Here is a 24,091-nt window from a genome sequence, read left to right as displayed (position 1 = left end):
AGATGGCAGGGGCAAGGGGCTGGAGGGGGAATTGGTGAACATCTGCCAACAGGAGCATCAACGAAGTTCCATTCACAAAAAACAAAAAAAATAGAATCTAAGCCAAAGGCAACACACACAAATGTTTGCATACAGTTTCAATAGTCAAGGGTATATATGTGATTATCAGATACCATCACCTAGCCTTGGTAATACAAAACAAAACTACAAATCCGCACACTGCAGAGAACTCAGAGGAGTCTCTTAGCCCATACTGGGTGCATATGCAGAGAACTTGGGGGGAGAGAAATGACCGTCTCTCACTTCATACCAGACTTTGAAGATGCTCAGAAAAAACACACGAGAAATTTACACCTTCAGAGGATCTCTGAAGCCTACTGAGAAATAAGGGGCTCATCCCCAGCTCTTCTAAGACTTCTACACATACCAGGGGCCTTGTGAGTAGCTCAGGGGTTACCATAAAGAATGATCATATCCAAGGCTTGCAAGAATCTGTGGAGCCCTATCAGTAACATGGGCTGGATTCAACTACCCCAGTGTGCTAGTGGAAGCCAGCACAGGGAATCCCATTAGTACAAGAGTGCTGTCCCTCCATAATCTGTTCTGCAGGGTCAAGAGAACCCCCAGAAGAGCAAATGGCTGTGGAGAAGGAGATCGTTCCATCTGGACAGCTGAAATGCTTGTTGCTGACGGAATGCCTCTCATAGCAGAATCCTGAATTCCACAGGTGAAGGGCCTGTGTTTTACGTTAGATGCAGAGCTTACAGCGACATCTTCTGTAGAACCCAGACTCCTTGCAAATTTTCATAAATAAAAGAATGCAAAAGGAATCCGGCTCCCCTCAAATTCTTCAAAATTAATACTTATTTTGTGCACTGTTTTGTAATTGCCCTTGAAGGACAGCATTAGCAATTTAAAATATGTTGGCTATATCCAATAGTTGTATAAGCAAAGGGAAGCTTGCTTAAGCAATTTGTTTAATAACTTGCAAGCATTTCTATACTGCCAACATTAAGAACAAAATATAAAATTATCATCGTCATCACCACCACCATCATCATTAGTACAAGTGCAAAATCAATACAGCTATTTACCCAGGAAATCCTGGGTGAACGAATAAGTTTTAAGCAGGAACCTAAATGACAATACTGTAGGCGCCTGCCTGATGTTCATTGGAAGTGCCTTCAAAAAGTGCAGATACTGCCATACTGAAGATTGACAGATGATGAACCACAGGAGAATATAGAAGTGCTAAGAGTGTCTCTTGTGAAAATCCAAGTGACTAGGCTTAGGGTACCCAAGGTATCCTATTCCCCCCCCCCTTGCTGAATGTCCCATATACTGCATCTAGAGCGTCAAGGACTCTTCATAAAAAGTGGGGGCACTAGAAGAGGGAGGAATCACCCTAAATCAGGCAGAAATATTTTGTGTCAGTGGGATCTCTGCATATAAAAAGGGAAATATACTTCTTTAGCCCAAATGCCTTAAAAAGACAAAATCAAAATTACTGGAAATTACAGATTTATGTAATCAACATGTGTGTCTTGTATAAGTACAAGGAGCTCTTTGGATTGAAGCTATGAGGCATCACAACGGCCAGCAAATAAATGCAGTGAAGTATAAAATTCCAAAGTTGCAAGGATATTCAAAAGAATTTCATGCGTAATTCTGAGAACACAGAGAATCGGCAATTAAATGTTTAATTGGTTTTTTAATCATTTTTATTGATACTTTACTATTTCTTGTAAATCACTTATAAGTTTCACAACAATCAAATGGTATGTAAATCTTGTTTAAAAAATGAGAATGGAAACTATTCATAAATGAAATAAACAAAAAGGAAGTACTTACCCAGCTTGGAAAGTCAGACCAAGTGGGAACTCTCTGACAGAGATCACGAAGAATACGTATGATAATGACACACGACTGCAGACCATTAGCTCTAGCCTTGAGGGCAATACAAAATCAAGTTAATCAATCCCAGCACCAATAGAATATAGGCCTCTTAGAGAAGCTAAAACACCACTGTTCAATGGAAGCTCAGACACAGAAAAGAAACAAGCCACATGAAACATTCCAGGAGCTGCCATTTACAGAAGCATTTTATGCCAAGGTTAGTAATTGAGAAGTCAAGGTGCACAGGTTATACAAGACTAATATCCCTTGAATTCCTGCACACTTTGGTTCATTTATACAGAAAATACAATTATCTTCCTATAATAGAAATACAGGAGTAAAGAGCTAACAAGTAGAGAGACTGAAAGGCTATGGGAATCTGTTTGGTTTCTCTGTCGTACCTTTGCTGGAGTGCAAAGTCACCAAACCAAATAGTTTCTCACCTTTCATTCCCTACACTTAATAAGCTTCAAGAAAAAAAGGGTAAAAGTCTTACATCTAACACACAAAGCTTTAAACACACATTCTGTTATTTAAAGCAAAGTTACTCTGCAGCCTTATGGAACACATTACCAATACAAAACATACGATTTCCCCAAGCGAGTCAAGCTTTCAACTTCGCTATCTCAGTGGCCAGAAAAACAAGTTGACGTCAAATTGGCAAGAACGGCATAAAGCGGTTCTTCTATACAGATCTTCCAAGATGAATTAATTTCTCCCATGTCATTTAATTTTATATATGAGTACACATAATAGATATATATACACATATTTACTATGGGCAACATTTAGTTTTTCCGCATAGTTTAACATCCAACCGAACAACTGAACTACTCTCTCTCATAAGGCTACAAGAAGAAAGTAAAATGATGTTCCGAACCTGGAACCACTTAGCGTGGCGTAGAGCAGCCAGAGCGTCAAGGCATTTTTGCCTGTCCAAGACGTCCGGTGGGTCTTTCACCATACCCGAGGTTACATCTAAAATGGATTGAATTGGCAAAATGCAGTGAGGAATGGGTGTTTGACCAGGTGAGCAAGACACTTCCTTAAATTAGCTTCCATGTCACACGTGCCATTTATATTGCAATCCCTATCTCCAATGTATTTGTATTCAGCAGTAGTAATCCCTTAATCTGTATGTGGTCATTGAGCCCAATACAAAAGGTAATCAAGAGCATAATACAAGGTTAGCTCTCAATCTTATTTTTTTTATGTCCATCTATTTGTGAAAAAAAATCCTCTGGAAAAATAAATTTCCCCTAAAATTAAAATGTTGAAGGAAGAATGGTTGGACACAGTGCACCAGCACAGGAAACACAAGACAGAAGGAACACAAAAATCCACTTGAATGAAGCAAAAGTTACAACAAACTGTGAGCAAAATCTATTGTGAAGTTCTTCTGTGTGGGCCCCACTGAACTGAATGGGCATTTCTGTTAAGTTCCCATCCATTTTAATGGTGCTTGTGCAGAACAACTTCCCAGTGGATTGTGCCCTGTGTTTGTTGGGACAACTTAAAATGGCCGCATGCTACCTCAGACTTAGTCCTAGTTAATGGGTCAAAATTCTTCCTGAGCAGTCAAGACCCATGATGTACTAGGATACCTCCCATTAAGGTAAGGTAAAACTATACTTATAGAAACAATCCAGATTTTTTGGTTTTATGGAGTCTGAAGGGATGTGAAATACTTTGTAAAATTCAAGTCAAGAGCACCTGTACATGTTTGTATTTCTTAAACCCTCTAGGCTCCTATTGCACCAAGGTGCATGCTGTGTATATCCATCCCAATTTCATCCAGGGGTATACCAGAAGAAAATAAGAAAGAGGGGTCTTAAGAGAAGGAAGTAGAGGAAAAATCAAAACCAGGAAAAGCAGAAGCAACAGCAGTGTGATAGAAAGAACAACACTGCATCTGGTAAATTCTTATTTTCCAAACAAGGATTTTGTGTCAATTATAACTACTGTTCCTAAATATGTTGTAACTGCCTGCTGAGCAGCCAAGAGTATTTCTAGATATTTTTAAATTTTCTGCCAATACAAAATTGCTGTTAAAATAAATGTTGAATGCGACCAGACTTTGCCTGGATTATTCAGCAGATGGGACATTAAAATGTAGTCTAATTTAAGCAAACATACTCATAACAGCAAATCAAAGACTCATGGAACACACGAACTAGGAAAAGAACGTAAACCAAGATATTAACAGATTTGGCTTGAAGGTCAGCCATCAATGAAGAGAAACAGGTCAAAGAATGCAAGCCAGAATTTATATAAATGACACTTCCGCTGTGCACAGAATTATTTCAATTTCATTTAGTATGCTATGCCTGAATTGTACACCTCTCATACGAAATTCATTTGTTTATGCTTATATTAATATTTTACCAGTGGGATATACAAGTCTTAAACATTTTAGCAATGGGATTTATGCCATTTTAACATGGTGAATTTTATGGGCTATACAGATACAGTGAAGTGAAAAATGAGTCACATTAGTTAGTGAGAGATTTCAAAGCAAATGAAAGAAGACATTAGGATTATAGATGTATCAAGTGAAAGGAGAGAAAATTTAAGGGAAAAGAGTCAACTGAGGCCAAAGTCAGCAGTACGATTTGATAATTGACACATTTAAAGTTCAGTTCATAGCTCTGACAAAATAGGGAGAGTTTATTCTACTTTATATAGCTTGTGGGAGCAAGCTTTGTTTCATAAAAACTATTTATACTCTCCTAAAAAATACTTACAAGAAAATAGCGTTAATGACTTAGTTTAATTATCACTGAAGTCCTGGATTATTATTATTTAAATAATGGTATTAAAACACTTGTATTTCGAAGCACTACTTTTTAAAAAAAATAATGATGCAATGATCCAGAGACCCATATACAATTGACAAGCAAGATTATGGGTGATCCAGCTCTATTAAGCTTGAGATTTGTCATTGACCTCAGTGGGAGATAGAGTGTACCCATTGCGAATCAACCTTGAAGCCATCAGAAGATGCTGAAGCAGCTATAGAAATTGAGAGCTTATCTGGGCTGGATATCCATTTAAAAGACTTTCCTATATGTGGATTTTTGCATAAAGACTCCAAGTGGATTAACCCCTTAAAAACTGGTCCTAAAATTAAATGAATCAGAATTCAAGTGTGCCCTCTTAGCTTCAACCATAGCTTTGTTTTTAAAGTGCAGATTAATTTTCTTGTATTCTAAAAATAAGGGGTTAATCTTCAATAAGACATGCTGTGTCCACACTATTTCGTTATTAAAAAGTTAACAGGTATGACATGCGCTTTCAATTCCAGGTGTGAATTAAGTATTACCCAGTCAACTGTTTCAAAGCTAGTGTGAACACTGCTTAATTCTAGAGAAGAGAGAGACAAAGACAAGAAGGAAAAAAAAGACAAAACACAAAAGTAACAGTAAATGCTAGGACTATGCAACCAAACCCCCTCAAAAATATGGCAGGTGTGACATTGAGCTTTAGAAAACCTTGGTCAAAAATCCTTCCGATGTCTTGGCAGCAATCCCTGACAGGATTCAATTGTCTCTGCTAGAAGGCTTTGGACCGGGGCTAATAAGCTAAGGATAAAAAACATAAACATATACACTTTGCTGAAGAAACACATTCCGCAGCATGGGTTACAGAATCTTTATATCCGGAGTAAATTCTGTAAATTTAACTGTTAAGTGCACAAAACTGTAAAGAAACAAAATCCTACATGGTTAACAGTTTTGTGTTTACCTTCTCCTTCCCCTTCAGTTTGCAACTGAATAGGATTACATAAGATGTTATTCAACCAGCAAATGAAATACATCTACTTAAAATTGGGTTCTTCCAGCAAAGCCTTCCTTGCCACCTGAATTCAACTCCCAAAAGCCAGCTAGATTCCATCAACCAAGTTAAGACACCGAGCATTAAGAGCTGCAGTTAAGAGTATACCTTTTTTTGCAGCACATAAACAATGATCTTTATAAAAGTCTTGTTTACTACAATTTGCAGTTAAACCACATATTTCAGAGGTAAACTTTTTCACATATTCATTTTAAGCTGCTCAGTGTCTTGAAGAAATGATTCAAAAATTTTAAAAGCTTTGCTTTCCTCTATTAATATTATCAAACTTAGTATTATCAAACTTAGAATGGCAACTCTAATTAATGTTTGGGTCAGACAAAAAATTGGAGCTTTATTTTCTTTTGAAGTCAGATCATGAAATTAATCGGCACAGTGAAATGGCATCAAGATCGTGTTCAAAATAGTTGTGCAATTTTCTATCCACGTTTTCCTTTTTTTGCCAAATCTTTACAGGTTGCATATAACCAATTGTGATGTCTGACGTTCTTTCTGTTGTTTGGTAAAGATGAATAAATAAACTGAACTCAGGGCAATCAAGCAAAGTTATCTGTGATTATTTCAGAATTTAAAAGCCAATGGTATTGTGTAAATTTAAGTAGTGTTTTAAAAACCAGGAAGAAAAATCCTATGTACATTAATAGTCAAGCTTTGTTTTTTAAAAAAAAGCTTTTTGAGAAAGCTTGCTTCTAGAATAGTTATACTTTAAAAAAATAACATAAGCAATTGTTCAAATATTGAAAGCATAATGCTAAGAGTTCATTCCACAGCTGTATGTACACAAGCACACTCACTCTATGCTAACAAGAACTTAAACAGAGCCTTACTTCCTATGCTTATATATTCTTAGCCAGCAATACCACTGTGCCTGCAAAAAGTTTATTTTGACCAACACAAGACAAAAGAAAACAAAGTTCATTTTATCTGACCTCTAAATAGAGCCAACATATTGCAGACATTAAATTATCATGCTTGCTGGCTTAAAAACATTTGTAGCTTTCAAAGAATTATAGAAGAGACCCTAAAGCAACACTGCTGGCACCAGTAGGATCGCACAGGTCATAAATACATATGGAGTTTTAAAGTTCCAAGGTCTACTTAACTGAACTCAGCTATCACTCTTTACTATAAACACACTGCATATGTACTGCTTAATTAAGACACTCCAACCTCAATATTAGGAGCTCTTTGTCTTATACTCCAGTCCAGAAACCAACCTCAAAAAACTGGAAAAAAATACACATCTTGCTCCAAGCAAAGCCAGAATCACTTTGAACTTAAAAATTAACTAAGTGCCATATAAATGAAGGCTAAGACTGATCCAGTTTCAAACATACAATATAATTTCCTGGTGTAGTTTCTCCCTTAGGGAGGAAGCCTTCTTGATTATCAACTTGCAGGTATTTGAGTCATAAACATTTACTTTTTCCAAAGAAAGACAGGTTTGCACATTTTAAAAAAACACCTACATTTTCCAGAAATCTGAGGTTGTTGGTTGCAGTGAATAAGTCTAAAATAGGTTTTGGAAAAACACACAAGACTGCTTGATTTATGAATTGCCATTAAATGTGTATCACATGCCAGCATGTTGCCTTCCAGGATTTAATGCCGTTTATGACAGAATGATTAAGCCAATTAAAATAGAGCATTTTTTAACAGATTCCGAACCTCCATCCCTCATGTTCTCTTCCCGAATCACTGGTGATGTCAACGTGATGGTCACTTGCATTTTAGGTTCCACACAGGAATTCAAAATGATGGATGCTTCTTGTCCTGCACACTTTATTTCATATTTCTCAGGACTTATTACCTAAAGAATGCAAATAAGAAGCTAAATGTTTTCACACAAAAAGGGACTAGTCCGAAATACCCGGAGGTTCATCACAAGTTGCTTGTACCGTACCTTGACTAAATCATGAATTCATACATTAAAGGAAAGTAAGGTGAGAGAGAACTGGCTTCCTTGAGTCTGTAACAAATTTACAGTATCCTGGAGGGAAGGAGCAGGTGGCCATTATGAGGTTAAGGCCCTCCCACTGTATATTGGAAGGTTTTAGGATGGAGGAGAAAGAAAAAATAAATTTCTGCTTCCCCACTGTGCAGAATCCACCCTGCTCCCTGAATGAATATAGCAAAAGTGGGCTAACATTCCTTTCTGGGAATCCGGGGGGGGGGGTGTCCATTCCAGTTGTGAGAGGACCCAGAGAGAAAAATGGGTCGAGTAACGGGTGCATTTTTTACCAAATTATAAGGCTAGTTTCTAGATGCACTTTCAGACCACTCTCCATCCTCCTTCCAGGCAAGCAAGAAGCACTAGCCGAGTTCAAAGGCACATTCCAACTAATAGAATGCAGCAGCTAGATTGGTCCTGAAAGACCTACATTGGCGCCCGCCCTGTGGAACGCCCTCCCATCAGATGTCTAGGAAATAAACAACTATCTGGCTTTTAGAAGACATCTGAAGGCAGCCCTGTTTAGGGAAGTTTTTGATGTTTGATGTTTCATCTTGTTTTTAATATTCTGTTGGGAGCCGTCCAGAGTGGCTGGGAAAACCCAGCCAGATGGACAGGGTATAAATAATAAATTTTTATTGTTATTACCCTCAAGGGGTATGAGAAGTAGGGCTAGTGAGGCATGTGGCCCAGGGGAGAGTGCTCAGAGCCAGAGAGGCCTGGAGGGCTTCCTTCAGCCCCCAGGCCTGAGGTCCCTGCACCTGCTATACAATAAAATGCTCATGTTTGGGGTTGGCAGCCAACCTCCTACCACAGTTAATTAGCACTATATAACACAATGTGGAGTTTTAAGGAGACTGGGAAGGGAGGTGTTCTTTTCTTTCCGTCTTCCGCACCCTCAAGGAGTACTACAAGGCTCTTATTCCAGCCTTCCTACAGCCGTGAAGAGGGTAGAAGCACTCCTATTACAGGATGGCAGTGCAGCTATGCATTGCCGGATGAGCTATTTAGAAAATAGCTCATTGCCAGTCCACCTACTTCAAAGTAAATTACGACAGAGGAAATTTGACTGGCAGAGCCCCAGTTCAATCTTTTTATGAAAAATACCAAATGTTTTCAAGACCATACATACGGCAAGTTGCTTGGGCAGATTTTCAGCAATGCGACTCAGCAACGTCTTAGTAGGTTTCTCAGCACACAGCAAGACAAGGTTGACATTTCGGTCTCCTCGGAGCAGCAAACCCTTAGCCAACACTCCCACTCGTAAGACTCCTTTCAAAGCCCTGCGCAAAAATGAAGTCTTGGTGAGAAGCAGGTGTTTCAAGGGCCAAAGCACTCAAAGAAAACAAGCCTAATGCAGGGAGAGCCCTTCACGTGCAACACACTACCCTAGACCCCCCTGAGGACAGTGTGCATTCTGTCATTCTCTACATATATCATAGTGTACATTTTTATGCGGAAAGCACGAAGTTTTGGAAAATAGATCCAGACAGCAAAGATGTGCAATGAAAAGTTTGGCATTTCTCACACTGGCTAGTCCTTCTCTACAGTCAGCAAGAGGATAAAGCCTCAGCCAAGGAAAAGTAGTCTAAAGTGCTGCTAAAAATCTATTGCACAGCTGAAGGACTTTTTCATATGAACAAAGTGCAGTTGCTGTTGAAGAAATGCAGTTCCTAGTTGCTTCTGGAGAATGCCAGCTAAGCAAACAACTTTCATTGGCAAAAATTAGGGATCCATTATTCTGATAACAGAATTCAATATTTCTGGGAGCAGAAGTTTAAGAAGTTGGCATGAAGTAGGGCAAATGCTCCATTTTGTCTTAGTCCCTCTCCAAGCACAATGATTGCAAGCAACAATGGCAATAAAACATACCTGTCTTTGCCGCCCTCTTTTTTATCATCTCCTTCCTTGCTCTTGTTTTTTTCATTGTCAGTCATGTTATCAGATACAAGTTTCAGTGCACGCTCAGTGATAGAAACTATTTTCTGTACTGCCTGGAGTTCCTCTTCAGTTGGATAGATAGCAGCATGTTTGGTCATTACGTAGCGGTCATCTGAAGAATCTGGTCGGCGAAGAGGCTGAATGCAGAAAGTGGATTTTAAAAATCAGATACATTTTTTGTTTTCCTGCTTTTTGTTCTTTGCTATTTTATTAAAATTATCAAGTTTTCTGCCTCAAAGTGCATTAAGAGCTCACATAAAGACAATGAGATCTTTAAAAACTGTAAATGAAGAATTGGTTGGCATCAAAACCACCCACCAGGGCTAAAGGCTCTCCCTGCTCTGGAAAATAAATGGGGTGATACAGACCAAGACTTAGGAAGGCTTTCAAGTTTTACTATTATTTGTTACAGATTACATCAAATTCAAAAGATATGTAAAGATACAGGAATCTGAATCTCAACTGGTCACACTGTAAGAGAATCCTTATTCAGTTATCTTGTCTGAGTTTAAAAACTAAGATGGGGCAAATAAAGGCAAGAATTTGATTCTCTTTTTAGGTCTGAAACTCCTTGTAATCACTAAGGGGGGGGGCACTTTTTGGCACTGTAAGCTATGGTCCTGAACTGCAAGAGACCAAATACCTTAAATAAAGAAATGGAAATGGAAACAAAAGACTGCAGTCACATATGTTATCCCTTCCTTTATGTGATGGGACTCAGAATAAGTTGTTGGCAGAATAAGTGTCCTGATAACACATGTAATATGATGGTGCCATCATGATGGCTCTAGATTTCACAGCTGGGTAGCAGAGGCCAATGCTTAGCTACTAAGTCTAGGCATAATTTGCAGACCTGATTGAATTACTAGGTTCCCCCCATTCCCCCAAATACACCAGGAGGACAGAGACAATGTGAACATTACTCACAGCTGGTCCCTGGGGCTGTGGTGGCATTCCTGGTCTAACACCAAGTAGTCCAAGAGGTCCTGGAGGTCCATGAGGATATCCTCCATCAGGTATTCTGTGGCGGTCATCCCAATGATGCTGCTCTTCTTCCATCCTCCTCCAGTACATGTCTTCCTCATAGCGTCTAAGTATATGAATTAAATCACATATGCTTTCAGTTGATGCAGAAATACCTTTTATTGACGATATGTTCAATAATTCAGGTCCCACCAAAATTAATTTTTGGAACTTCAAATGTTAAAAAAGATATTGGATGCTGCAGGTTCAATAATTCTGTATTCGCTACAGAATTCATAGCAGGATCTGGATTACACCCATAAAAAGCCATTCTTACTCTTTATAAATATTTCCTATGCCTGCTGTCAATTATTTATTTAAAGGTAAAATTAATCCAGGCTTTCCAAGGCAAGCATTCATAGGAATATAGTTACATAGAATGGAAACTGATTCAGGTTTACAAAATGTACACTGGTCGCTATTAAAGTCTACATGTTACCTCATTTCCATTCTCCACCGTTCCTCCTCTTCACGTCTTCTCCAATATTCTTCTTTCTGCATCTGCTTCCTCATCTTTTCTTCCTGGATCTTCCTTGCCCGGATGCTCGGCTTCACTTCTACTTGCAAGTCTGGGTTTACTTTTTTCTGTTGTAGAGAAGGAAGATTTTCATTTTATTTTCTTGTAAGATTTATTCTATGTGGTCAGATCCAATTATTTTCACTAAGACAAAGCAAAAACTGCCATGCAGAGACACAATCCTTCATATTAAAAAACATTATGAGGAGCAAACAGTAAGCTACAATATCATCCCTCCTCATACAATACTTTCACTTGCAATACATATAAGTAGCTTAATATGTGGAGCAAACACTATATGGCTACCATAGTTCAGCTGGGGGAGGGAACAGTTAGTGCCCAAAATAGATGTACTACCTGCTTAGGTTTCATCCTAGAAGAGACCAAGTAAAACTCAATCACCATCAAATTTACTGAAAGACGGTCAGAACTAGACCATTTATGCTGCTAGCAACTTACCTTATATTGTAATCTATGCCGCCTTCCTTTTAAATGCATCTCCTTGGCATTTGGATCATTAAAACTGCATTCACAAAGTTTGCAATGGAAACGAATAACCTTCCCTTCATCATTCCGTACCTTAAAAATAAAGAAAAAGCAGTATAAAAATGGTCATTTAACACAATTTGGTTTCATAAAGAAACTGAACTGATTTTTGTAAAATTTTCACACAAAGACATGTTCTGGCATAAGATCTATGCAATAGTGGCAACAGAGAACCTGTACTAACCAGCCATAGCAGACTTCAATTAGGTTAAACAAACAAACAAACAAACAAACAAACAAACAAACAAACCTTTGACCCAAATATCTATTCTTACCTTTGCTACTGTCTGATATCAAAGTTGAATTACCCATTTCCCAAGTTAATTATTGTGTTCCAGATCAAGTGCAAAGCTTTTTGTTTCTCATAGCCAACAGAGCACTTCTACCCATATGAGCACTCTTTCAGAATCTAGATCTATTCTGCGCCCCTGAACTATTTCATATAGCGGTAACTTGCCTCTCCAACCCCCCTTGGAATTTTCTGGAGCAAGTTCTGCAATAGTTCTACTTTGGAACATTATGTTGAGGCACTATTCTCAATCGCTGAAGAACACTCTATTACTCCAAAACACCGTTCTGTAGATGTCCTTTCACTGTTAAAATCTTTTCTAAACACCAGAACAAGTACAGTAACTACTAATGTGTTTTGAATCGGGCTGCCTTTGAAGGCAGTTTGAAAGCTACAGTCCAGATCAAGGTTCGGCAAGGTTTATCTTGCCTGAGTTGGATCAGCCCCGTGGAGATCCCTTCATAGGCTGGATTGCGCACATGCCCGCAATTTTCGGAATCTGCGTTTGCGCAGACGTGGTTTCTGACGCTGCGGAAGCAACTCCCCGCACCGCTTTAGCGCAGCGCGCAAGCAGCTCAGTTTGGGGACGGCTCATTGCCCGGTCAAACGATCTCCACGGGCCGCTTCCGGCCTATGGGCCTTAGGTTGCTGACCCCCTGGTCCAGAGCATAGTGACTAGAATTTTGAACTGAGCAAACTGTGCAGAATATTGATCCTGAAAGATCTACACCTTGCACATAACGCTTGTCCTCGAAGATATACAGGGGTTATCTATGCATTTCTAGGCTCACTTCAAAATGCTGATTATGGCCTTGAAAACCCTATACCGAGGTTGGAGAACTAGATCCCGGATGGGAAACTTCCTAGTGGAACTCGCTGTCAGCAAGCCCTGCTTGCAAAGGAACAATCGGGAACTCAAGGCAAATAAACACTGTACTTTTAAAGCAAATACAATGCACACTTAAGCTACCTGACTTCTCCCAAAGAATCCTGAGAACTGTACTTCCCCTCTACAGAGACAGCATTCCCAGTACCCATAACAAACCAGTTTCCAGGATTTATTGGGGAAAGTCATGTACTTTAAATATGCATTTGATGCTTTGAATTTATGGTGTGGATTTACCCCTTACTTTAAGCTCCTGATTGTTCCTTTGGAGTCATGTCCTTACCTGCCTCTCATCTGCTGTCGCATATGTAACCCATGTGGCAGCTGGCCATGGTCTGGGGAAAAGAGTTTCAAAGGCCTAATCAGAACCTGTGCCAGACCTATGAGACACACCCCCCCTCAACCTGGATTCCTGAAAGAATGTCCATCTATCCTGCCCTGAGCCTCAGATGTTCTGAGGAAGGTCACTTGTGAGTGTCTCTGCCATTTAAGGTCAGTAGCTATTAAATTTACAGTGTTCTCAAATGTTGCCCCATCTGTAAAGCTCCCAGCGGAGGCATTTAACTCCTTTTCTTTCCTGATGGCTTTCCTGATGAGCTTTTTTTAGGATTTTACCCCAGGACATATACTGCCACAGGGGCCGGATTAAATCGAACAGATTAGGCCTCCAAAATGGACTTTGGACATGCCTGTAATATGCCATATCACTTTCCTGTTTTACAAGACACAGCCATCTTACTACATGTCCCAATGATTGCCATCTTGCTATATATCCCACTACCTCTTCCTCTGAATGGTCAGTTTTGAAGGACACTCCACGTCCTCAATGATCAGAAGTGTTAAGACAGTGTCAGTATTCACACTCTAGTTTACCTGAAGACAAAGGCTTTTAATTTAATAGCTACTGACATTAAATGGCAGAGACACTCACAAGTGACCTTCCTCAGAATATCTGAGGCTCAGGGAATGATGGACAATGCTATTAGTACTCCACTGCAAATTCTTTTATAGACAAAATAGCCAAGTAGTTACCTCACACAGAGACATGAAGCTAATTTAATTATCAGCGTGATTTCACACTTCTGAGCCATATAAAGTAATCTAACACATTAATTCAGCAGTTTTGTATAATTGCATTTAATGAACATAGTTTTTGAAAGAATACCTCTTCGACATAGTCATGACCCACTGGTTGGACCTCACTTTGCAAAGCAGCAAGAGCTGTAGATGTTACTGATTCAGCAGACATATCTGGCTTAATTTCCTGTGTTTGCACTGCAGCAATAGAAGGAGTAGTTTTGATATTTTCTACTGCTTTTAATTCATCCACTTTGCTTCCTGTTGTCTGTAGCTTGTTACCACCTAATATGAAACATTTCACAAGTGAATATTAATTTTCATTACATTTTCGAGTCACATTTCTTGCCACAACCAAGGGGAGGCTGGCCTACTGCTTAAAAACCTGGATATTCTGTCAGTAATAAACAAGCAAGCAAGCAAGCAAACCATAGCACAATACTGTAGTATTTTCCTCAAAAAACAGGTAACATAAACAGTTAAAATAAATAAAATACAAGTTCAAATAAACTATACGGTTTGTTTTAATAATGACAGCATGGCCTGGGGCGTTCAAGAGGACAGGATAATTGGGTGCAAGACATGAACATGCTGAGCCTTGACCAAACAAAACTCTATGACAGCTATTAAAAATGCATTGTTCATACAACATTAGGAGTTGTGTTCCAAGGTAGCCCCATGTTCAGTATTGTAATCTCTAATAAAAGGCGTGTTGGAGAAGAGAAGTGTTGATATAATACTTTCCAAAACCATTTGAGTAGCAATTTGTGTGCATGAGACAAACATTGCCATGAGAGAGCCAGTGCTTAGAACTGCAAACAGATGCTTGGTCTGATGGGCTTCATGCAGCCAAGCAGAGAGAAAATTAGAATTTCCAGTGGTTGTTAAAATCATAGCAGACACTCATTTTAAACCTGTTCTTGCATAAGTTTATTTAGTGTATCTTGCTGAACTTCTCACTAAAATACTTCAGTACTTACCAACGAAGTTAATTTTGGGTGTGGATATTTTCTTTACAGCAACATTAGCTGGAACTATTGTTGCTTTGTTGTTGGAAGTTGTGCTAAGTAGCACATTGGCGGAAGGAGTAAGAATTTTCACTGCCAAAGATGAAACGGAAGAATTCACAGTGCTGCTGTTAGTTGCAATGTTTGAAGAGACAGCAGTTGGTTTGGAAGCAGATGTTGCAGATGTAGCCTGGGTCACGACGTTTGGTTCGGTTGAAGGAATGGGTTTGCCAAGTTTAGTATGAAGCTTAACCACCTAGAACCACCAATGAAGAAAGTTAATAGCAGAATCTACAAAATTGTTCAACGTCTATTTAGAATCCTGTCTGTACTTCTAAGAGCATGAAAGTATAAGTTTCAAGGAACCTTCAAAAGAATTTGCAGAATTCATGAGGGAAAACTTAATGGAGTCTAATACACACATGAAATACTGCATGAAACTGCACCCCAGTCACACAACTGATGTACACCCAACTGTTCATCTGCAAGAGGTACTAACATTCAGTGCCTTTTACATTTGGCACCATTCTGACACTGCCTCTGTTGTCACCTTCGGAGACACCAAAAGAGGTTCTAGTGCATAAAGATCTGATTGTGTTCATGTTGGTAGCTAGTACATGGGACACTATGTAGAGATGTGTGTTTGCAGATTCTTTAATGTGTTGTAGCTCAGTTGGTTAGAGTGGTGCTGATAATGCTAAGGTTGCAGGTTTTGATCCCTGTAAGGGACAACTGTATATTCCTGCATTGCAGGAGGTTCGACTAGTTGATCCTCAAGGTCCCTTCCAACTCCGTGATTCAGATCAGAGCGACTTATCATTCTCTCTCCCTCGCTCCAAATGCAAGCCTTATTCTGATAGGCTCAATTCAGGAGCTCCAAGTGCAACCAATCCCTGCCTAAGGTGGGGCTCACGTTTACTGCTTAGTGAAGCCCTTGCTTGAATTACAGTCATAGCTATAAAGAACAAATTGAGAGCACAATTCATTCATTTGAGGCTGAATTACCTAAAGGCATACTGTGTCAGGTAACTGAAAGGTGGGCAGTCCCAGCCTCCTATCAAATGTGATGAATTTTGCCTGCCTGTCAGACCATTCATTTTGTCCAGGCTGGGATACTAACTGGGTATAAAACCTGAGAAATGGGAGGGCAGAGGAAGGAGAGGCTTACTTTTTGATGTTTCGCTCCACGAATATGAGCAGCATAAGCATCAGCTCCTGTGCAAGACACATCACAGAGTTCACAACGCAGCTGGTTCTGAGTCCCACGAGCAGATGAACTGTTGCTGGTTGTGTTCTGTGATGCTTTCAGTGCTGCTTCTTTCTTTTTATGTTTCTGTCCCTCCAAATGTTCTTTGTAAGTCTGTTTAAATCACCACATGAATAAAAAGACACATTAGTTCATTTATCATATTATTCTGTTCATCAAAAAGCAAAGTGCAAGAGATAAGCAACATGAAGTTGATTTGCTGCTGAAAAGTATCCTGAAAATACTTTCCTCCACATAATTATACAGTCGTATCTTGGAAGTCGAATGGAATACGTTCCGGATGTCCGTTCGACTTCCAAAACATTTGAAAACCAAAGTGCAATTGGAATATTTTAAACTGAAATAACCCTGAAGCGAAAAACTTTTTGACCCTTAATATTTGGCATATAGTAATTGTTTCATTTTACGAAGCAATTAAGTTCATAATCAGAAAGCAGCAATACCTGTGGTCCAGCACAGCTGATCTTACAAACATCACAATAGTGGATCTGGGGTGGTTTGGGAGGCTGTTTTGGTTTCAACTGTTTATTTTGGAATGGTGCCTTTTTCGTGAAGGTGGTCCCTGTCCAGGCGGCTGTTGCAGCAGCAGCAGCAGCTGCCGCCGCCGCCTGTTTCTGTTGCTGCTGCTGCTGTTGATAGTAAGATGATGCAGCTGAATATACTGCAGCCTCATAGCCAGAATACGATGTACCTTTAAATGATCAAAAAAAGTTGTACATTGTAAGCACATTAAAGTTTGAAAATCTAAAGGTAATAAATGCATAGTGTACACCAGAGTATCTCTTAATTAAGGAGAATTTCAGCATTAACATAGATGCACAAAACTTGTACTTAAAAGTAAAACCAATATTTGCAATCTGTATATCCAAGCAATGCTACACAGCCAGAAAAGAGGAGTTTATTACAAGTTTAAAAAGCAATTTTTTTCTAGTGGAGCAATGCCAACATCCACAGACATACAGCAAACCTGTACAATCAGTCCAACATAGATCTGTAAGGCATCACCTCGTGCCTGAAAAGGTTGATGACACCTGCTCTACACCAACAGTCTGCCATCAAGACTCTTTTTCACCTGTTCTAAAGAGTCTGAATTTGTAATCATACCATTACCTTAGAGTAAGTCCAACTGGCCATAGTTGACTTACTTCTGAGTAAACCTGCACACAATCAGCACATTTGACAAAGCAAAAGTTCCCAAGAAGTAATTTGAGTACAGAACCTGTCTTTGAAAAATCTAGACATGTTCAGCACAGCATTTGTACCTTTGATCTTACAAAGGCATCTAAACAGTCATTTCTAATATCCTTTCTTCAAGCAATACTCACCAGAATAGGTAACTGCTGTTGTACTGTATGTAGCACTTTGGGTATACGAGGGAACAACGGTAGCTGCTGCTGCAACTGGTTGCACAGTGGAAGATACAGGATATATGGAGAAAGTAGTAGTAGCTGGGCTTGGAGTGGCTGGTTTTATGGCTGTCACTTGACGAGTTTGCTGGGCTTGAGTATACTGAGTTGCTCCTTGGCTATAGCCGGCTTTTGGAGCTAATTAAGACAAAAGAGCATAATTACATGAATATTTCAATAATCATGTAAACAATTATAATTTAAAAATCAATTTCATTTAATTTTTCACTTTATCTTATTATTGAATAAGGCAGACAATATGGGAATAAATCTCACCCTACACTTTAAGCTCTGCACTTGGAACTTCTATTATAAAAATACTACTATCACTATAATGGGATCGGCACCGTAAAGCTTTTTTTAAAAAATAAAATAAAATATTTATTAACAGTTTTATTTTGATTACAATACCAATAAACAATACAATATAACACATCTCTTGACTTAATTTTCTTAACTTCTTTGGACTCCCTCACATCTCCCGCTCCTGCGTTCCTGTCTATAAAGTTTTGTCCAGCAAATTTATCCCCTTGTTTCTATTCTTATTATCTAATTTTCCAATGTTATATCTCTAATTTTAAATGTCTTTTATTCAGATCTTAAAACCTTGAATATAACCTGAAACTTCCAAATATTTATCTTTTCTTAAAATTTAGCTTATCTTCATAATTCACTTCCTCTAGCTTAATGGTGCCAAGTCGTTTATACTCTAGCATCCTTCTTAACATTCATACAGTTTACAATATTTCTGTAGATAAATCTTAAATTTCTTCCAATCTTCTTCTACCGTCTCTTCTCCCAGGTTAAAGCTTGTGCTTTTACTTTCAGTGCAACAACGCTTAAACTAACATGTTTAACTCCACATTCTTTGTATCTGAAGAAGTGTGCATGCACACGAAAGCTCATACCAAGAACCAACTTAGTTGGTCTTTAAGGTGCTACTGGAAGGAATTTTTTTTGTTTTGACTATGGCAGACCAACACGGCTACCTATCTGTAACTCCACATTCTTTGAACACACATAATAGTGGCCAAACCGAAGACAATGATAAAAAAAACTAATTGCAATGTATGCTTATTCCACATTCCTATCTAATATTTTATCCACCGATTTATATGAAGAAAAAAATCCCACCAACATCTGGTTTAATGAAAAGAGGTGATTAGCTCCCAGTTAGGATGGGGCTCCAATATAAAACGCACCATACAGATATGTCAAGAAAATAAACTAATTTGAGTTATACCAAAAAACTCTCTCGTTAAAAGCAGTTACCTTCCTGCCCCCATTACTCTGCAACAATTTAAAGCATCTGACTCTGCTCCTTTCCTATTTCCTTCACACATAGCTGTTTGCTCCCCATCTGAGTAGACTAGTTGTAAAACAGCGCCAAGCCACATGGGGCTAAATAAGCACAGCAGCATACATTAGAGTGACACTCTCAAAAGCTTTAAACTTTATTTGTGGCAGTCACAAAAAAGGTTTTTCTCCAATGACTTACAAGTTCAGAATGGCCAAATGTTTTACCTAGCAAGCAGACCCTCCAAGTCCTAAGAAGATAAAACATGGCATGCACTCTGTGATGCAGTCGTGTTAGAATTCTTCTTTGAATAAAGCAATTAAATGAGCTTTTAGAAGCTAGAGGATTGTTAAGATTTGCATATTTGAGCCCTAACTGCTAAGTTAACCACCAAACAGTTAACCATTGAAAACCAAGCTACTAACAAACTATTTTACTTACTAGATTCTGAGCATCTGCAGATGGTAACACATTTGTGAACTATCGTATTTTTTGCACCATAACACTCACTTTTTTCCTCCGAGAAAGTAAGGGGAAATGTCTGTGCGTGTTATGGAGAGAATGCCTACGGGTGGCGGGGGGGTGGATCTGCTGCAGTTGTGAGCAGAGGATCCATGGTTCCCCTTCCTTCCCTCCTCCGTGGCTCGCTTTCAAACAGCAAAGCGGGTGTAAGCGGCTAATGTCCGGTTGGCTCCTTTAAAGCAAGCAGGCTCTCTGTCCCTCTCTCCTTCCCACTCAGCTTGCTAAATAGCATTATTAGCAGCATCCTTCTCCACACACTCCATGCGTGCTCCTTGTCCCTTGAGTGCTTTTCCTTCCCTCCCCACTTAAAACGTGGTTACAAAGCACGGATCCACATGGATCCTCAGGATTTTTGCACTGGGTCACCCCAAATTCACCATCAGATCACATAGCATGTCCATGGCTACATCTTGCACCCAAAAAATCACGCACCCACTGTTGCCTGGGGTCTCAGTGGTGCAAAAACGTGGTTACAAAGCATGGATCCACATGGATCCTCAGGATTTTTGCATTGGGCTACTCCAAACTCACTGTCAGATCATATGTCTGTGGCCACAGCATGAACCACAAAATCATACATCCACTTTAGAATTTTTTTTTTCTTGTTTTCCTCCTCTAAAAACTATGTGCGTGTTATGGTCTGGTGCGTGTTATAGAGCGAAAAATACGGTATATCACAACAAAAAAGCTGAAGTTCTCTTTAAAGCTTGCAACTCACCTGTTTGGTAATACGATTCAGCCACAGAAGGCTGTGGCTGGGCAGCAGCTGCCACTGCAGCTGCAGTGGCTGTGGGTTGTTGATAGTATTGCTTGCTGTCATAAGCTACAGCTGGGGCAGTAGATCTAACATATGAATAGGTGTCCTTAAGAAACATGGGAGTGGGGGAGAAAACATATGGACATTAGTTTTTCCATTAAATATATGGACTATTACTGAATTATTTTGATTATTCTAATTAATCAGACTTTAAAATAGTAGAAACATTCAACAGAATTGATAAGTTACATTTTTGAGGATCAAACTATGTATTTTTTGCCTAAGATTGCTAGATTAAATGAAGCTAGTACTGGACAACTTGCATTAAAGAAACAAATGCCAATGTCCTGTTAAGCAGCCTTTCCCCCTACATTTTTAAAAAATGCTATATCACCATCACTTTACCCACAAGACACCAAGCACAAACCTCTCCATTAGGTTGGAGAACCTCCAGTGTTGGAGGCCAAATTTATCTCATAAAAAGTTTTCCCCAGACTGCATCCACCTTTCCCATACCAGATGCCATATGTGACATCAAGTATGGAGCAGGTAGAGATGCTGACAGACTGTTGTGAAACTGAGCTCTCTTTGGGATACAACTGCCTTTTATCTCAGGTTGTGTATAATAATCTACTAATATCTCACATATGTTGTAGCCTGCAGGCATGTACAGTGCTAAATAATTAAAAGTTCTGCAACATGCTGATGAGGTGGTTATGCTACAGTTAATAATTTGCTAGGAATGTTCAGTGGCTAATAATTACTTAAATTATTGTTACTTTCCACATTAAGTAATGTTTTACATATTTCTTCCCCTAGGTGTTGTAGTGCTATCCTCAGGTTTTTAAAAATATATTTGACTATGCGATGATCAAGCTAAAGGGGAAAAAAAGATTCTTGTACTGTCTTACCAAACATATGGGTGCATGGAAGTACCACTGAAGGCATCTACAACAGCAGTAGCACAGGAAGTCCCCCAAGAGGCCATTCCATGGGCAGATGGAGCTGAGCCAGTCCAGGATGTGCTGGATCTTAACCCAGTCCCACTGTTGTCACTGGACTTGATTTGTGCTTGATCAGTACACCAACTTCAGGCTGGCACAGCGATTTGCCTGTCCCCATGCCCTCTGCCAGCATGAGTGACAGGGCTGAAGATGTGACGGTGGATCGGCTACCCTATTACATTTCACCGCTACTCAGTCAGGGTCTGTTCTGTGAATTACTGGCCTAAACTACATAAGAGTTATACATGCACATTCTTACTCTATATTTAACATATTCTATTGCCCATCATGTTTTAAAAGGTAAAAGACTCAATTTCACAAGTATTATGGTCTATCCATTAAGTACCTGGTAATTTTGTGTAGTGACTGGAGGTGGCGGCGGGGGAGCTTCTTGCTGTCTCTGTGTATAACCATAGTCTGTTGCTGTATGTGCCGTTGGGTAACCTCCATAGGCTGCCGCTGTTGCAGCAGCTGCAACGGCCACTGGAGCAGGCCTTGCAACTGCAACCGTTGCTGCTGCTGGGGCATAGGCAGCAGTAACTGTGTGTGCAGCTACAGGAGCCTGATGGACAGTGTAGCTTGCAACTGTAGTTGGATGGGAATAGGCTACACCTGAAGCTGGCTGCTGGCTGTAATAGAAAGACAAACACAAGAAATATGATGATGTTGTAATGTCAGATACCTAACAGCAAAGCTGCTTAAATTGTCCAAATTTAAGGGTAGCTTAAAAAGGCTAAACTAAGTCTGAAACACAAGCACAGTGACCAGAAGTTTAAATAAGTCATGGAATTCCCATTTCTCAAAACCTTTCAATGGGGCCTTTCACTTTTACGGTCTTGGAAAAGCTCAGTTGCGCAAACATGAGGCAAACGTCACAAGGTTAGCGAAATCGGCACTGAACATTAATGCTACTCAAAAGCAAAATAATTTAGAGTACAATCCTATGCATGTATACTCATCAGATGTAAATCTCACCGGGAGTTAATTGCCAGGAAAGTGCACAGGATTGCATCCTTAACCAATGAACCATTTTTAACAAAATATAATTTTGAGAGGATATTTTTTGATGTAAAATAAACTTACATAAACCAGAAGTGGAGAACCTCCAACCCACAGGCCAAACCTGCCCTACCAGGGCTCCCCATTTGGTCCCGATGTAGTTTTGGGCAAGCCACACGTTTGAAATCCTTTTGCAAGCAACCTTACAGTGCTCTCTGAACCCCTGATGTTTGAAAGTTTAGAGAGGGCTGTTTGCAAAAGGGCTTTCAAATTGCCCACACTGTGCTTTAAAGTCCTAAAACCAGGGCTTCAAAACAGTACAACCTAATGACAATGTGACATCAGTTGATTTGACAGGTAGGGAGATACTGGCTAGAAATGCTTACCCACACCTGTTTTAAAAATATGTATAGATCAGAGTCAGGTAATTGGTTTTATAGCTATACTACATCTAAGAAAAGTACGATTTCACATCTCCATATAAAACAACTACTGTAGAGTAAATGCTTCCAAACACTCTGCAGTGCAATAGAACCAAAGAAACAGAGTCAGATATAGATTCCTAGAATGCTCCCAGGAAATGGAAAGCCTCAAAAAAGCACACCTGAAAATGTATTTGCAGCTAATTTCCTGCATGGGAAGGTGTTTTCATCTCCCACACTAACACATACAAAGAAAAGTCATGTAAGCACCATATTCATGTGATTATAAACATTTAGATCACTGGTAAGCAACCTTGTTAACTGTGTGGGCCACATTTGGTTGAGGGCCATGTACAAATTAACCCTCCCCCGCTCACAAATAGAGGGTGAGGAGGGATGATACGTGATGGAAAGAGATCCTGTCATGTGTTTCTCATGCTCCCCAGCCGACTGGCACTGAAAATCATGCTTCCTCCACCCCCAGCCCATCAAACAGCTGTTTAGCATGCTGTGGGAAGAACAACCGCAAGTGAAGACAGACCCACTGGGAGTCATCCCTGTGCATCTTCTTATCCTTGTAAACTGGGTTCCCTGCAGCCTGACAAACAGCTCTTTGACAGGCTGAAAAGAACATGTGGCAGGAGCTGAATCCCAGGATAGAAGGCTAGGAATTTCGTAACAGGCCACATTAAGGCAGTGTCTTGTCAACTTGCAGGCAGGGACCATTTTCATTCTTGTATAGCAATTAGTAATTTTAGATGCACTATTTTGTATTACAAGCATAGCAATGTTGAGTGCAGTTCAATTCCTCCCCACTCACATTTCTGACCATCCCATTATCCAGCATCCTGGGTCCACCGAACATCTTATTTTAATTGGGCTGTTCAGGGGTGAGGGGCAGAATGGGGTGAGCACTCTAGTGTCAAAGCCAGCTACATTAAAAAACTGTTTTTCTCCACTGATTTCTAGAGGCAGCTCTTACTTCTATTCTGATGACATTTAAATAGGCTGTTTGGGGGAAGGGGTCCTTTTTTGTAGTTTTGGGGTTAATCAGAGACATGTGTTTGGTTACTCCTTCCTCATGCATGTGTGGAGCAATTGCGACTACATAACCTCAAACATTCAAAAACAAACTGGTATACGTGTATATATGATATGATAGTATAATTAGAAAGAAAGGAAGATTCAGCTGAATCTACAGAGAAAGTAAGAAAATAATAATAAGCAACATACCCTTCATGAAACAATCATTCTAGCAACCTTCAATGACAACTCCTATCTTGCAAGAATTGTCCAAGAAAATACCCCAAAAGGAAAGTTCTTTTGAAAATGCCATCTTTGAAGAAATGCTTCAAGTAGCAACATAATTATGCCTCCCCACAAAATGTTTAAATATAATGCAAAACAAAAGTAGGCTCATAGAATGCTTAAA

The 24,091-nt window shown here is 39.5% G+C and overlaps 1 protein-coding gene across 2 annotated transcripts in view; it reads right to left on the bottom strand.

Moving 5' to 3' along the window:
* ZFR (zinc finger RNA binding protein) overlaps positions 1-24,091 on the bottom strand; it is a 33,328-nt gene that overhangs the window by 3,583 nt on the left and 5,654 nt on the right. Inside the window, exons 3-17 of one of the 2 annotated variants that reach the window (XM_081929628.1) lie at positions 21,585-21,867; positions 20,196-20,340; positions 17,578-17,796; positions 16,696-16,943; positions 16,154-16,345; positions 14,959-15,241; positions 14,067-14,263; positions 11,640-11,759; positions 11,103-11,248; positions 10,568-10,730; positions 9,572-9,777; positions 8,832-8,982; positions 7,417-7,558; positions 2,777-2,874; positions 1,852-1,947 (exon numbers count right to left, since the gene is read on the bottom strand). In XM_081929628.1, the coding sequence (XP_081785754.1) occupies positions 1,852-1,947; positions 2,777-2,874; positions 7,417-7,558; positions 8,832-8,982; positions 9,572-9,777; positions 10,568-10,730; positions 11,103-11,248; positions 11,640-11,759; positions 14,067-14,263; positions 14,959-15,241; positions 16,154-16,345; positions 16,696-16,943; positions 17,578-17,796; positions 20,196-20,340; positions 21,585-21,867 (2,689 nt within the window). The remainder of the gene's footprint in view (positions 1-1,851; positions 1,948-2,776; positions 2,875-7,416; positions 7,559-8,831; positions 8,983-9,571; positions 9,778-10,567; positions 10,731-11,102; positions 11,249-11,639; positions 11,760-14,066; positions 14,264-14,958; positions 15,242-16,153; positions 16,346-16,695; positions 16,944-17,577; positions 17,797-20,195; positions 20,341-21,584; positions 21,868-24,091) is intronic. The other variant, XR_014172700.1, reaches the window with a different exon arrangement.

This window comes from Podarcis melisellensis (genome assembly GCF_964234715.1).
Source record: "Podarcis melisellensis genome assembly, chromosome: 11".
NCBI lineage: Eukaryota > Metazoa > Chordata > Lepidosauria > Squamata > Lacertidae > Podarcis > Podarcis melisellensis.
Note: the sequence above shows the minus strand (reverse complement) of the source record. Positions and strands in the feature narration are given on the sequence as shown.